The following is a 17,495-nucleotide window of genomic DNA, read 5'->3' as shown; positions in this document are numbered from 1 at the left end:
CACAAGACGCGTCTTAAATGTGGGCGCCTCGACTGCGGGACGTTTTGAACACACAAGCAAAATATGTAGGATAAACTAAATACTACATTGCTTGCTATGTCGTACCAGATTTACACTCGTTGCTTTTTCAAATATGCAGTATACTCTATATTTCATATTGTAATTCAATCAAGATTGGTGTTGAATGTTACAGATTCTGTGATTGTTCAGATTACTGGTGTTCAATTCTGATGAACACGGGAAATCTGTTCATTGAACACATGCTGGCGAGACGCATTGATACAGGCTCAACTAGTCTCTGTTAGCCTTTAATGCGGTCCTTATTTGAGCCCAAAGTCGGCTTCGCGAAGACTTCGCGAAGTCATTTTATCGAAAACTCAGTGCTAAAGCTCTGTGCGGTCAGCTTCGCGAAGTATACTTCGCGTAGTCGACTCGCCCAGTTGAGGACAGGCTCGAGGGTGTCTGTCTTGACCTTCAGCTGCACCCTGCGCTTCGGCCTCTCCTGTCTACTTGCTTTCGTACCTTGAAAATACCTGAATCCATAAGTTTATTGAAATATTATTGAAAGGCATCCCGCAATATTCCCGGAATGTCAACCAGACCATGTTAATAACTGTACAAGAATGTATTAGACAGACGGGCAGGTTCCGTAGATGAGCCTCTACATTCTACTCATTATATTTATTAGACACTGGCATGTGACATCCGCTGCCTGACCAATTGTTCCTCATAATCTCTCCAATGTTCTGTGTCGTTGTTTTGACTAATTAACTATGCCTCGATTTGTGTGCAATTTAGAGACATTTTCCCCGATCACAAATGCAAAACGCTTTAACTTTGCGTGTGAGTCTAATGTGCATTTATTATTATTGTGATGAGATCCACTCTCCTCAAATATTGGCGCTCCAAGTCTTCTTTTTCTTATTTTTGCCCTTATGCCTATTTCTGTTCTCTCGTGCCTTTACCCCACCTTCTGTATTACCACCCGCCTCCCGTTTCTGTTTGTTTGTGTATCAGGTTTTTCTGTTTTTATCGTTTTCTGAAAGGAGTTAATGTATTTAGCCCGCCATCATGTTAACCTTTGTTTTGTACTTACTAGGATTGCTTAAAGCCATATGTACTCGATGACTATACACGCTAATTGCTTTACCAACAGCTGGAGACATGCTAAATTAAGTTCCCTGCAAAATATTGTGGTCTAGGACCCCTTCAATGTTGAGATATGTTAATTTTCATTTTGATCTGGATCGTCCTATTTATAGATTTGCCAACAGAGGTAGCGTTGACGCAAGGGAAATAACTCCGCGTCTTTGTTTACATCCAAAGTTTTTGAGACTCTAAAACAAGCTGTAATGCATGTATATGGTCCGCGCATGGCGACATATCGTCATTACATGGTCTTATGGTGCGTTTGACATCGATTATGGGCAAACTACACTTTGTAAACACGGGAGCGCGTACATATGCCTTTAAAATAAGCATTATATGCTTGAGCTAGTAATCTTAAAAGCCAGGAATTGTTATTTTTCATGATAAAAATTGAATAAAGTTTTGTTCAAAAACAAATCCATGTTGTATGTGATAGTGGAGGCGTCATCTTTCTGTCTGTGTGTCTGTCTGTCTTGTCTGTCTGCTCTGTCTGTCATGTCTGTCTCTTTGCTTCCTTGTCTTAAAAATACCTGTCCCCATGACGTATGGGATAGTGAAGGTGTCATGTGTCTGTATGTCTCTCCTGTCTGTCCTGTCTGTCTCTTTACCTTCTCACCTTGAAAATACCTGTCCCCATGACGTATGGGATAGTGAAGGTGTCATGTGTCTGTATGTCTCTCCTGTCTGTCCTGTCTGTCTCTTTACCTTCTCACCTTGAAAATACCTGTATCCATGCTGAATGTGATAACGGAGGCGTCATCCTTCGCACCCTGTCTGTTGTTGGAGGATGTGTACTGGATGAAACACAATCATTTCATTTCATTAAGCTCTGTACACTTACCATACAAAAGTTTCGTGAGATTTCTGTTTCTTTCTTTAGATTAAAGATGGGTCATCCGCGGCGACTGTTCAACCATCAAAATGATACTCATTCGGAGTCAAACTGAGGTTAACAGTAATACTTTGCACACTATTCTTCGGACTGGCATCATCACAATCATTAGTTTCGGGTCTCGGGCTTTGAATCAAAACTGAAACAAGAGAAATGTCGTTCTACTGACATAAAACATCACAGACAAGAGAGATTCTGTTAAACACAGCGTAGGTCAGGTTACTCTTTAGAGAAAAGGGGACAAAATGAGACGGAGAAAACAAGAGACATAAGTATGTACATATAATTCATTTCACTAACCCCAGACATAATAGATATGAGAGAGCCTGTGAGGGGCAGATTGTTCTGAGTCAGGTCAACTGGTAAGATCTTCCACCACCATAGATTGGCCTCCGACATTCGTCGCCACCGTCTGTACCAATACAACAACAAAGTTTCAAAATGCTGAAATTCAAACACGCACTGCACTCCCCATAATGAATTCATAGGGTGATAATGTCACACATTCAACCATTATATTTCCATTGCAGGACCAGGTATGCTGACAGGCTAATTGCTGTGGAAACTGCTGTCAAATATTTACAGGCCGATGGGAAGAATGTTGGTGTAATAACATAGCTGGAAATGCAGTTACGACTGCATAAACCGATGGTTCTGTCGGTTACAATGGCCCAGATATGTGACCTTCCTGATACTATTTGGCCATCTGTCGTATCAAATCTAGTTTATATAAACTGGAATTCATACAAATGGGAAAAGACCACATTTTCGAGGACTGTTAAAATGGCAGTTCCAAACTGACATCCAAAACATTGTAAATCGTTGATGCCTTAAACGTTCCGTCCTCCTTATGTAAGCAACCAAGCGCACCAATTTCCTGCTTTCATTTTATCGACCAGCACACATCTGTTAATTGTCCACAAGGCTTTACATGCTATCAGAGCATTCTTTATCTTGGACACGTACCACGGCGGATTTGGGTTGAATTTTTTGTCGTAGGTGACACCAATGTCTGACTGCCAAATTAATTCAGAAAAAAAACACGACCGCTTAAACGAGAAGGAAAGTATCTGGGTAAGCACTTTAAGCAATTGCTTGTCGATTGATAGAAAAAAATCGTCATGGCTGTGCATATCTGCGACTTTAACAGGTTGTGTACACGCAAAAGAGGCAGGGAGAAAGGATGTGAAACTCCAGATCCTACCTGTACTGCACGACAAAGACCACCAGGGCCAACACCGCCAGCACACCGAACACGGAGCTCACCCCGATGATCACACGCTGATCTGTCTCCTCTGCACACAAACACAAACGCATACACGTTCACGAACGCACGTACGCGGACGCACACACATGCACACACACGCACACATATACGCACGCACACACACACAGACACACACACACACACACACACACACCAGGGGTCGACACTAACTTATTTGGCCTGGGGCCACACTGGCCCCAGAGATGGAAATTGCTGGGGCGGAAAAAAAAAATCTGGGGCCCACTCTCAGTATTCACGTGCGGCAATGCATTGTCTGTTTTTCTTCATCGTACTGAAGCCAGGGAAATTCTTTCAACCATTTGACATTGAAATTACGACAGCGCTTCGCGCTTTTGGCTGCATCGGTCTCCTTTTTTCGTTTCTCTCCACCCTGTTCTTCATCTTCATTTCCAAGTCTTTTTACACCAGGGATGTGTCGCCACATTTTGCGTTTGGCATTTGAAGGCGATACTTCTCTCACGCTAAAGAGCGCAATCTGGGAGTTATTTCCCTTACGACATTGTCCTTCGACGATTTGAATGTGTTTTTTTCTTGACTGCGGCATTGATCGTAACGCAAATTTCAGTGACGACTTTGACTGGCGATTTTTAGTGATTGGCTCTGCTGGCATTAGAATTTTCGGTTTGTCATTGTTGGAATTTATCCTGGGGCGGAGTGGGCCCCAAGCTTCGGCAATGTTTGGGGCGGAACACAAAACTCTGGGGCGTTCCGCCCCCCGCCCCCGCTAGTGTCGAACCCTGCACACAAGCACGCACATGCATATGCACGCACGCGAACGCACACAAACGCACGTACACACGCACGGACGCTTGTACGCACACACGCGCGCGCGCATGTACACACGCACGCACACACACGCCTAAGGACGCACAAAGGACATGAAATATTGTCCGATAAATTTACAGGAAGACCGTTTCCAAATCTTTTGTATTTTAATTGAAGAAACAGCGCCTTTGATGAAAAAAACCAGAACACATGAATGGCAAGCCATATTGTCCGGAAGGGGGGGGGGGGGGATCTAGAATTCAGGTCAGATGTTGATAGATAGTTATTGATGAGAAAACCAATTCTTTATGACTCCTTTAAGACTTAGACACAAGACAGACATTCTATTACTATATAACGAATTATAGAAACAAAAATCACACACAACCGTGAATTAATCTCACCTGTGAAGTCGCACTTTTCGTCACCATAGCCACACACTGGTTCGTTTAGCGGTGGATCTCCCCCTCTGGGCCAAACAATACCACGTGGTTGCACTGACTCGATCTGTCGCGTGTCACTTCTGTACACGTAAATGATCTGAAGCGAATTAAGTCAATCGAGTTTAATATTTCGTAAGACGTAAATGATCTGTTGCGAAAGGTATTGAGTTAACCCATCTTGTAAAACGTGCAATTCCCTGTATCATGAAGGATAACGAAAGATGTTTATCATTTTGTCCATTGTCGTATTTTCAATAACACTGTCATGCTGAAAAGACTTTCACAGGCACAGCAAGTGTAAACATCAAAGTAAAAGAGGCTATTGCACTAGACGTAATCTGGGTAGATCCTTATTAAGTGATGTTCACAAGTGAATCAAATAACATTAACTTTATTATGCAATTTCTCAGATTGAGATGATAAAGTTAATTTCATTTGATTTGATTTGATTGATTTGATTATTAGGCCAAAAATAAATATATGTTCGTTTAGGGTAACGTGACCAAAAAATACTGTTTTTAAAAATGTAGTCGATTTTAAAGGAGGCTACTTCCCTTAGTCTCGGTATGGTTCGCAAAACAAGTTTTTTGGGTTTTTTTAATGAAAAAAAAGTGTTACTGTTAGGGTCGGTCGGGTTACCCTAAACCAACATTATACGTTATTTGCGTTTTTGACCAAAATATGACATTTTACACACATCGAGACAGTCATTGTTCTCCGAGACCGCGATGGCGGTCGAGGTGAACAATGACTGTCGAGATCTGTGTAAAATGGCATATTTTGGTCAAAAACGCAAATAACATTTATATGTATCGATCGAATTCCTTTCAGGTACTGACTTTGTTGTTGTTTTGACGATTGAACGAGCACACACACACATGCAATCAAACACACACACACACACACCAAGAACACCTGTTTACAACAAACACATACACTTCAATGCGCCACAAAAATAATGCAACTTCAAATGTTTATTCAACTCCTTCAATTAACATTAGAATATTTGATTATCGCAACATTTTGTTCAGAACATAATCAAAGGAACGGAAAATTCATGAACATCAAATGAAACATCAATTAAATTGCTATATCTCTTTGCACCGTCAGTGTAAGTAACTGTTGTACACACTTGTCGTCACCCTGTCTCGCGATCAAGACTGGACGAGTTCATTGAGTAAGCTTGTGGGGTTAACAGCAGAGACAATCAACACGTTTGGTCTTATTTTGTTATTGTGATGTTCAAGTTGTTTATGGTACAGTTGTGGAAAGTAGGCAGAACTTGTCGTGGATGGTGGCATGTCAGGTTCATTTTCTGCACTGTGGAAGAAATTCATATTTTCAAAGGACATGTCGAAACTACTTGCCCCGCGCATATCGACTCGGCCGGTGGCTGTGTGTGCGACAGAGCTGAGTGAACTACGCGAGGGGTTTGAATTTGGCCGCAGCAAAACTTGGAGTTGTGTGTTGCCTGCAATATGCTGATGGAGGATGTCTCCCATGTTCATCTTTTGTTCAGCGGAAGTGTGTTGGTATTCGATCGGAGTTAAAAGTCGTCTTTTGTTTTCAATTTCTTCCCGAGATAGATCTGCAATTCGCTTCATTTTTACAGTTTTGCAGACGTGTGTTTTGATCTGTGGGTTAATCCGCGTGTCCCAAATTATATGAAGTAAGTAGTTCCTTTGAAGTTTCGGTTAACCTGAAACGCCCAAATATGAAGTTTTGTAGGCCTCTGACGTCACATGGCTCAAAGAAGGGAAATCCAATGTCCAATCGATACATATATTTTTATTTGGCCTTAGTTCATGTGTAAAAGAGGATGTCGGGCGCGCAACACTTTAAGACGCTCGACCAGCAACATTCTATGGCGAGTATAAGGTACATTCAATTTTCTCTTTGTGACAATTGTAAAATCATTTGTCCTTATAGTAGGGTTTTGTTTTTTTACCACAGTAAGGATAGAGTACAGGGTGACCCCCAAAACAATGCCACCCATATAATCCTAATAACTTCTGCATCTGTTCAACGAATTAACTCATATTTGGTGTGCAGATCAAATGATCAAACAGTAGGAGGTTTGACATTGAGCGGTAGCCACACTCGCCGAATTTGAACCCTCCAGATTGGCTGTGATTGGTTTATTCAGGTCACTGATGCTCAGGGGTGTTTTTGTATACTTGGACCTTTAAATATTCCAAAAGGTAAAAGTCTGGAAGGTTTAAAACGAGTAAGAGTGGGTACTCCTCAATGTCGAACCTCCTACTGTTGAGTCGATCACCGAGTTTGGATTTTTTTTCCCCATAAGAGCACAAAAGTCAGTTGACCTACATATTTGAAACTTAGCGATATGATCGGGCATAAGCTAAAGTTATTTACACCAAATATGAAGTAATTCGCTCATAATATGTAGAAGTAATTTGCATTTTTATGGGTGGCATTTTGTATACCCTGTAGTAGGATACTTCGATCGACCGGCGCGTTGATACACGCTCATGTCGGCCATATAAGCCAAAGCAACTGGACCATTCAAAGCGCCAAAGGCAAAGACACAAAAACAAAAGGACGAGGGACTAAACAGCAAACATTACCTCCGGATCTCCCGTAACCGGGTTCAAATCCACAATGTCAATGTCTGACGACCTGTCTCCATATTCATTGATAACCAAAGGTCCCGCCAGTCCTGAAAAGAGTTCGTAAGGTGTATTTTCCCCAAAAAAATAGCAATGCTACTCCGAGTTTGATTTTCTTTTAACGAACTCCAAAATACCTTGAAATGCAAGCCACTTTAGTCGTTACCCGTCCGTTGACATTTTCACCCAAGTTGTTAAACGATCTTGATGGCCTAGAAGTTCGTTGGCAAAAATAGTAGACTTGTGGCGACTGCAATACGATGCTGAAACGCCGAAGACCTTTAGCGCCTTTCAAGATCGATGAAATGTCTAATGGGATGATCTTTCTTTCTTTATTTGGTGTTTAACGTCGTTTTCAACCATTCAAGGTTATATCGCGACGGTAATGGGATGAGAAGGTCTTGCTCTTTGTAAAGATTGAGAACATTTATGATCCATAAACGTCGTGATATCCCTACTAAAGAAGGTAAAAGTATGTATTTCGTTTTCCGGGGGCGCACACACACACACACACACACACACACACACACACACACACACACACACACACACGCACACACACACACGCTCACACACACACACACAGAAAAAAACACCACATACACACACATATACGTACGCGCGCACGCACACACACACACACACACACACACACAAACACACACATACACACACATACATACACACACACACACACACACACACACACACACACACACACACACACACACACCAATCGTCCTTATACCGTCAAAGGTTCTGTTCCACATTTTTCGAGTCATTTCCAGTCCATCTGTTGGATCCTCCCCGGCAGCGAGAGTCTCGTTCAAAACGTGAGCGTACATCATCACTGACTCATAATACGAAAGCACCGTGGAGGCTGGCTGCACACAAAATCCAAGATGGGCCAGTGAATTTATACAGTCTTGGCATTTACGCTTCAGGGAGAAATAGCACCCAAAATTATATACTTTAATTGCGATGTAATGTGTTGGCCAACACATGGCACTTTTATGGTAACATTTTGTTTGTATGGAGATTAAATGTTGTATTCTTAGGAAAATGGACTTTATGGCACAACATTAAGTATTTGTGGCTAAAAATGAAATTCTATAACTTCCAGGAATAACTAGCTCGGCTGGGTTTCGTTTTGCACTGATATATTAAAGGCACAGTGCAGCTAACAGCCTTCGTTTTGCGTTTTTGTTGCAGCTGAGTGCATTTACAGTTCAAAAATCCTCCTATGTTAGTAAAACAAACCCAAAACTACCCACCGACGACATCTGTGAAGCTCGACAGTTTCTTGTTCACGCGAGCGCATAAATTAACCTAGTTATTACGTGGTGTTTGGTCGGAGTTTGATTCAACTGAGTGATTCCGGCCTCCATTTTGTTTTACACAAACTCATGATGACGTCTGACATAGTTTGCTAGTGACTGTCTTTTTGTGCATGATGTGGTGATCTACCTGATCTAAATTTAGATCCAAAAATAGGTCAAGACCAGCCGGGTCCGAGTACGAAATTAATTCGTAAAAAAAATCGCAGTTCTTGACTCTTTGGGTGCAAGTCAATGAAACTTGGTAGTTCTTCTAACGGATAGATGCCTGAGGTATGACTAAAAGCCCAGGGGCTTCGTGCACCTGGATTTGACAAGTTCAGTACCTTTAAGAACTATTCCAAATATCCACTTGAATTTTTGCACAATGTTTAAGAATTCTTTTATCTGGATCATGGCGTAGCGGTTTGTATTTTTCTTGAATAAAAGACAATTTATGCTTTTTTTTAGATTCGCATTTTTACTTTGATTATCAATCAATCAATCAATCAATGAAGCTTATATCGCGCATATTCCGTGGGTACAGTTCTAGGCGCTCTGCAGTGATGCCGTGTGAGATGAAATTTTATACGGCCAGTAGATTGCAGCCATGTCGGCGCATATTTACCTTTCACGGCCTTATTCCAAGTCACACGGGTATGGTAGACAATTATTAACTGTGCCTAAGCAATTTTGCCAGGAAAGACCCTTTTGTCAATCGTGGGATCTTTAACGTGCACACCCAATGTAGTATACACGGGGGGTGGTTCGGACACCGAAGAGAGTCTGCACACAAAGTTGACTCTGTGAAATAAATTTCCGCCGAACCTGGGATCGAACTCGCGCTGACAGCGGCCAACTGAATACAAATCCAGCGCGCTACCAACTGAGCTATATATGAAATACCATATGCGGACATAGCTCTTATATATATATTAAGCAGATGTGATTATTTCCCTATGACATGATCCAGATAATATGCCAGGCTTCTAATTACAGATGAAAAATAAATGCAATCTCTTCATAACTGTAGATGCTGGACCTGACAAACTGAGTTCTATGTTTTGCACGCCATTATTGACCGTTATTTAATTTTTAGGCCACAAATACATAATGTTATGCCAAGAAACCGATTTTTTCTTAAAAGTACAGCCTTTAATCTCCATACTGACCAACCTTAATCACAATAGCGCCGTATGTTAACCATCACATGAAATCGCAATTTAGGTGTGTAATTGTTGGTGACAGCAGGTGTAAAATCTTTACAACACACCGTGACAATAGGCCATCTATTACAATGCTTAGATTAAATCTTGTTTGCTAATCATAATAATTGTGATGGTTAAGGTTTCAATAGTGCCAATTATGCAAAGTAACTTGTTTTGCTACGTATGTTAACTTTAAATGACTGCGTAGTTAGTACGAGCCATACACTTCCTTGTTTTGCCAGTCGGACAAGTAGGTGGTGAGGCGCCTTAACATATAAGAATGTACACGGAGACAGCTTTGGTTTATTTTGTTTTATTACGCTGTAATAAATAACCCTTTGTTTTTGTTGTTGTTGTTGTTGTTGTTGTTGTTGTTGTTGTTGTTGTTGTTGTTGTTGTTGTTGTTGTTGTTGTTGTTGTGTTTTCCTATACACAAAGACGTGTTTTTAAAGTAACGTTTTGTCCTAACCAGTATTCCTTCGTCATAGGTGTAGTTGTACTGTTCGAGGGATGCGTTGATCATGGTTTGCTGAAACTCGTACAGCTTGTCGCTCACCCGATCCTCCGCCAGCTGCAGGAAGATGACACTCTCGTACGCCTGTCTGGCAGCCTGCAGGGACAGGAGAAGAATAATGATGCATGCTATTTATAAGGCGCGTGTATCCAGGGTTAAGCCCTGCTCAAAGCGCTGTACAATCATTGCGGGTGGGGGGGGGGAGCCCAATAGTATAACATTATTTACAGTGGAATCACACACATTATCATATAAATGAATAGCACATTGCACTTTGATACATTATCACAAACACGCGCACGCACACACATACACACACCACACACACACACACACCCACACACACACACACACACACACACACCCACACACACACACACACACACACACACCCACACACACACACACACCCACACACACACACACATACACACACACACACACACTAATACACACTAATACGCATTGTACTATTATACCTTATCACAAACACACGCGCACAAACACGCGTGCAAAACACATACGAGGGTTGTTCCATTATTATTTAGAATCCAGGCTCCTGGCAATATGGCGTTAAATACAAAATCATGCCGTCAAATAATAGACTATCGTGAGGCTTGACACAAAAAATGAAGTTCCAGAGTTATGTCGGTTTTTTTGGTCGACTCGGGAAGATACTCACCGCGCAATGTATGAGATTGCGTCATGAAGCTCAAATTCGCGATTTCGGAGCCATAACTTACAATAACTACAAAATAAGGGTTAAAAGAGGCCGATCTGCATGAAAGTGTGATGAAATGTTTTAGGATGAACGCTCTTTGTAGAGTCGTGGTGTAAAACTGGTAGAGCAATTTCAAACCGGGTAGACGGAGCCTCAAAAATGATACCCACCCTGGTCTACTCATTTCATTTGTTATCCTCGAAAACATTGGCGCTGTTGAACAGATAATAAGAGAAGATCATTTAATTATAATCAGGGAGATGCAACATGCCCTTGGTATTAAAAGCTCTGCATTTGAAAAGATCTAACACAAATATTAATGGCCCCAAAGCGATTTTCCGGTTGGGTACCACATGAACCCAGTGACGGGAAAAAGAGGGGCAGAGTGTTGCCTGACAATACTTGAAAAAATCAGCAATGGCTTCTCCAAATCAACATGGAATATCGTCAGTGGTGACAAAACCTGGATTAATTATCTCCACTCTGAAACCAAACAACTGTCGTCTTTTCGGGTGTTTACCCAGGTGACCCAAACCCTGCCAAGTTCAAAATAACAAGAAGCCCTAAAAATTGTTTGCATCTAGATCAAGGCATTTAAACACTGTGACTCTTGAGGACAGGCATACCGTCACGTCTGACTGCTGTGTCCACCTCTAATGGTCGAAAATATTCGAGGCTTGGCATAAACACCGTCCAAACACAGGTATTCGAGGGCTTATGATGTAACATGACAACGCACCTGTCTATACTGCCTTTGCGACAACAGATTTCTTGGCACCAAAGAGAGCACTGCTGCTGATTGCATCCTCCCTATTTTCTTGACGTCTCCCCATGTTAGTTCAACCTGTTCTTGGATTTTAAGAAATAGCTGCGGAAACACGGGTAGAGACCCCTGAAGACTCTATCCGAGCCTTCACGAGGGCCATACCAGGCATAGCTGATGTCACGTGGTCCCAGGCCAGAATGAGGTCGTTTGAGAGGATGGCCAGTTGGGTGTCGGCTGGTAAAGAATTGGTCTAGAAAATGGCCTGATTAGATTGTTGGTATGTGTTTCCGTTTCTGAGATTCTAAATAATTATGGAACAGCCTACGTACGTGACCAACTATGTACAGTACATATGTGTGTGCGTGCTGAGCACAAACTTTCAAACAGCTTACAAGTAAAAGCAACATTACTGCGTACAGATAACATTTTACAGAAGTCTAACTTTCCGAGGCAGGTGTGCAATTAGCAGATTTCCTGTGTTCTAAAGAGATCAGCACCTATTGTCTGACCAATCACAGAATCACTTTCTAAAAGCAGCGTGATTGAATTACAATCCACGATGACAACCTCGAAGTTTCAAATGGAAGCCTGTCAATGCATAATTAATACCGATAATCTGACCAATCACAGAATCCGTTACATTCTAAACCTAGCTTGATTGAGTTACAATCTAAATTAGACGTATAAAACGGACTAGTTTCTGTCTACAGGCAAAGCTGTTAACACACAAAATGTGCACTTTCTGTTAGCTTAAATTTTGATATTTACATTTTAAAAGTGTTGGGTCCGTCTTTCAAGCACAAACAAAAATTAATAGCAACATCTCAAATTATGTGTCCACTAATATGAACCACCTCTAACAAATAGAAGAAAATAAAAGATAAAGACTGATTTAGTGATGTACAAAGAAGCTTGCTGAAAATAACCTATAACTAGCCCTCAAGCATTATACAAATTTTTAAAAAGTCTCTTTTACGTGCATGTTGATAATTTCATTCATTTTCTCTCTCTTGTTGCTAAGTTTCTTTAGTTTTTATAGTTGTGCTTTAAATAATATTTTCATCATACCGAAACAAATTAGTCTGATGCATATTTGAATTAGTTTGACTCGCACACTGAGTTGTATCGTGTTATTTTGAAGTAAAGTGGTCTTTCCACAATGATTCGTGATGGCCTCTTCATTGGTCCATTGGCCCAGGCTCCTTATATGGACCTGTTGTGAATTGTTCTGTAACTCCTTTATGCTGAATTTATATAAAAACAAATTCGCTCTGATTATGGTTAACTTATAAATAGAGAACAACTACCAAGCACAAAATAAAACTTCTTCGCAAGAAAACAAGCTAGCTATCAGCGTGAGAAAAAAAAGTGGTCCATATTAGACAACCTTCGCCTACGATAACAGCATCCTTCCACTTAAACGCACACCATAGATAAACAGCCTGGCTTTTTTATGTACAGAATGGGGATTTTGTCTTCAGTATTCTCGTGTGGCCTTCAGGTAAACGTCAAACTCTGATTTAAAGAATATGAAAATGCATCACCTTGCTGTAAGTATAAACAGAGTCGTCAAAAGGTTGAGAAGATGGTAAAGCCTTTTAAGACGATATACAGCAATACAAATTGGTATTCATGCTCACGGTCTCGCATGCTCGATTCCGAGGTAACGGGAATGCCTCGTCGTCAGAAAACTGTAATGATTCTTTCCGTAACTATTGGTAACGACCCTTTTTTTGTGTGTCCATTTTTCAGTTGAATTGTTCTCTAAAAAGTGTTGGTCTCTAAAATCGGGAACTTGGGTTGAACAAAAATAAAGTCATTTTTTGCCATTGCTAATATTGCTTATTTTTAGCCCCATTTCATGAAAAATGTGCTTTTTTTTTTTAATCCTGTATACTGTGTAAATATGCAGAACGCATCAGGGCACCACAGAAGCAATGGTGTGTCTTTTTGTCGCCGGTGAGGACAAAAACAGTCAAAACATTTGCAAAACCTAGTCCAAAGATGAGTACACATACCATTCGTGTTGGCAGTAAAACGAAACGTTTTGTCATTTTGCATCTCCCGCCAAAGTGTCATTACCATTTCCCAAAAGGGACTGTACCACACAAAAGGCACTAAATCAGCAGCGATATCCACTCAGATCTAGCACTTGTCGGGTAGCTATGTAGCGCCACGTTTGTTAAGTTACAAGCTTGCTTTCATCTTCATCTGCCGGCCTCAGAAAGAGAGAGAGAGAGAGAGAGAGAGAGAGAGAGAGAGAGAGAGAGACTCACACACACACACACACACACACACACACACACACACACACACACACACACACACTCAGAGAGAGAGACAGAGAGAGACAGAGAGAGTGAGACTCAGACAGAGACAGAGAGAGAGCGAAGGACTCAGAGAGAGAGACAGAGACAGAGAGATAGAGAGAGACGCAGAGAGAGAGACAGAACTTCTTCGTCCCCACGAGGATTCAATGATGGATCCTAGAGTAAAATCAGCTGTCCGGTTTCCTATTATGATGTCAATTGTCCAATCACGATTTGGCTCACGATCTGTATCTGCTGATTATGGCTGACATTGATTTTAATTGCCAGAGGTCCAACGCGTCCCTTTGCTATCGATCAGTGCAACATGCTACAGCTGTTAATGTTGCTTGATGCACGAAATTCAACCCAAAGCAGAATATGTGAGAGAAAAAAATCTCTGGTTTTTTCCAGATTCTTCTGGTTATTCTATTTCAAACAAGCTTTCGCCCTCAAACTTCATTCGGAAATCGATCTAAAAGGATAATTTAGAAAGACCATGAAAATGTCATTCGCCTCTGGAAGCAAAGAAATATGTGACGAGGATTAAAAGTCTGTAGAGGCGCTGTCAATGTGTCTTTAATTACTGACTTTTAATCTCTGAGTGAGATTTTTTCAGCAGAAACGGCCGTCACACAGATTTCACGACCTCTTTCGTTATTGCAATGTCAGCGTAGTCTTATACTTATAGTCAAACTAGCTCATGCGACCACCTCTCAAAAGCAACCGCCTGTTCACACAGACCAACTCTGGAGGATCCCCGAAGAGTTTTTCTTCTATATAACGACACTTTTGTTTACGTTTGAGTCAGTACATTGCGTGGTCGTTAAAGACACAGTTGACTTTATTTCGAAAGTCTAAGAGAGAAGCAATCTTCAAAAGATGCAGAAATATACTAGGAAACATCATGAGCAGGATACACGAAGGGATACCAAGGTATTGACAAAACATGTCTTATCGATGTCTTTATTATTACTTTCCATACAATCCTTCTTTCAACTGCAAACTGCTGTGGTGTTTTCGGTCGTTTTTTACAATATTTTTTTAATATTTTATGTTATTTTTATGAATCTTTTTTATTTTTCACCAGTGCTGTCCTTCACATAGATTTCACGACTTTTTTGTTTTCAGCAATGTCAACCTGATCTATGTTTGTACCGGACGATAATTATCTGCCCCTAATTGGCAATCAGATCAAGATTCATCGTCGCAGAATAAGGGTCATAAGATAGAATTCTGTCTTTTGTTTGTGTGGTTTTTTTGTTTTTTGTGTTTGTTTGTTTGTGTGTTTGTTTGTTTCTTTCTTTCTTTTTTTCTTTCTTTCTTTCTTTCTTTCTTTCTTTCTTTCTTTCGTTGTTTGTTTGTTTGTTTGTTTGTTTCTGTGTTTCTTTTTTGTTTGTTTGTTTTTTTGTTTTTTGTTGTTGTTGTTGTTGTTGTTGTTGTTTTTATAATAAAAATCATATTGCGGCTTTAAATGAGACAAGCACATTCCTTCTTCAGAATAGATAAAGCGCAGCCTTTAAATATATGCAAGCATATTATTTTCTTTTCAATCGTACGGGGGCGGTACACTCGTAAACCGTATAGATACATGGGAAGCACGTTGGCTGTCCGTGTGAGACAAGGCACACTCGACTAGCTCAGGGTTCTTTCCCTACCAACTGACACATTTTAAACAAAAGCTGAACATTTCCACAAACAAGATATATATGTGTTCCCACCAATGACAGAACGCAGTGTAAAATAAAGATCCCAAAACAGACAGACAGACAAACACTTCACAAACACTTCACAAACACTTCACAAGCACTTCACAAACACTTCACAAACACTTCACAAACACTTCACAAACACTTCACAAATACTTCACAAACACTTCACAAGCACTTCACAAACACTTCACAAACACTTCACACAAACACTTCACAAGCACTTCACAAACACTTCACAAACACTTCACAAACACTTCACAAACACTTCACAAACACTTCACAAACACTTCACAAATACTTCACAAGCACTTCACAAACACTTCACAAACACTTCACAAGCACTTCACAAACACTTCACAAACACTTCACAAACAATTAAAGAACTTATAAATGGCATGATGAATAACGAACATGAATGAGCAATTGATACAAACAATAATTACCTGGTTACAAGCATTGTCTCCATCAGTGATATTTCACTTCTTTGAATTATTTTGACACTAAATAACCACCAACCATGCATGTCTATAGTCTACCTCTTTCATTTCGTTCACATTTTCATTTCCTGCCAAACATTTGTCTCAATTTCCAGCTGCAGATTTTTGTGTTGGCTAAAAAACAAAATCGGGGACAAAAATATCATGCTTGCTTATTGCAGGTTCAACCACAAAAGGTCACCGCGAGGCTGAACAGCGAGGAAGAAATCCTATGGACGCTTGGCGTGCCCGAAGGATTAGGTTGATCCTCAAAGAAGCAGCTGGGATTCTTCTTAATTCAGAAAAAAACAGTTAACCTCCCAACCCCATCCCCACATGCACCCACCCGCCACCACACCCTGCCCCTAAAAAAGGATCCATCAGAATTCTGGAATACCGCTTATCCTCAAGTAACAGTCATAATACGTCAGAATTCTAAAATATAGGTTATCATCACTATCCATCAAAATTCTGAAATAGAGGTTATCATCAAAGAAGCATTCATGATAATTCAAAATTCTGGAATATAGATTATCCTCAAAGAAACAGTCTCTATCCATGAGAATTCTTGAATATAAGTTATCCTAAAAGAAACCGTCAGGGTTCTTCAGAATTCTGGAATACAATTATACACAAAGAAGCAGTCAGGATCTTAAATTTCATCAAAGATGATACACAAGATTACCGATTTTGCACACGTGCTTACGTTTTTTGTAAGTCCTCACTTAACCGTGTAAGTGCTGACGGTCTTCGCTATTCACTAAAGCATTCTTAACTCCGACAAGTCAGTCTGTTGTTGTTTTTTACCCTTGCAAACACAAAGAAAAATACGTAGTTCGCATCAGTTAATGTTGTGTAAGCTATCATACTTTGGTTGCTTTTCTCTTAGCACAAACCACCTGTTTGAAGTCTACAGGTTTATTGTTAACACTCCCTTTCGGCGTAGTTCTTTTACGAGCCAATAAAACAGCATTAAACGAACAGAGAAATAGGAGACTCATGGATTTAAATGTTGAATCGATGACAGGACCGCGGGTGAATAGAGCAGCTATTTCAATGGATGTATTTCCTTATCGTTTAAATGTTGTGTGTATACTGTCCCCTTGCAGTGTAAATGTCGTGTAAGCTATCATAGATTCATCCAGGCTTTTACATACACTACACGAGCGATCGTCTATTAAACACTTTCTGTCAATCAAAGGCCTGGCCGGTGTAACACGAGAAAATTACTCCCACGAGATTTTTACTCCGGAGTAAACATTTCGTACGAAAAAGTTACTCCCTTTACGAAAAAAGCACTCCCCCATTG

General features: G+C 40.6%; 1 protein-coding gene across 1 annotated transcript in view; it reads right to left on the bottom strand.

Moving 5' to 3' along the window:
• Window positions 1-17,495, bottom strand: part of LOC138953718 (atrial natriuretic peptide receptor 1-like) — a 49,245-nt gene that overhangs the window by 18,594 nt on the left and 13,156 nt on the right. The window contains exons 6-10 of the mRNA XM_070325611.1: window positions 10,161-10,301; window positions 7,916-8,051; window positions 7,126-7,217; window positions 2,342-2,485; window positions 1,863-1,943 (exon numbers count right to left, since the gene is read on the bottom strand). Coding sequence (XP_070181712.1) covers window positions 1,863-1,943; window positions 2,342-2,485; window positions 7,126-7,217; window positions 7,916-8,051; window positions 10,161-10,301 — 594 coding nt within the window. The remainder of the gene's footprint in view (window positions 1-1,862; window positions 1,944-2,341; window positions 2,486-7,125; window positions 7,218-7,915; window positions 8,052-10,160; window positions 10,302-17,495) is intronic.

The sequence above is a fragment of the Littorina saxatilis genome, linkage group LG2, assembly GCF_037325665.1.
Source record: "Littorina saxatilis isolate snail1 linkage group LG2, US_GU_Lsax_2.0, whole genome shotgun sequence".
NCBI lineage: Eukaryota > Metazoa > Mollusca > Gastropoda > Littorinimorpha > Littorinidae > Littorina > Littorina saxatilis.
The sequence above is the reverse complement of the archived record's forward strand: the minus strand, read 5'-3'. Positions and strand labels throughout refer to the sequence as shown.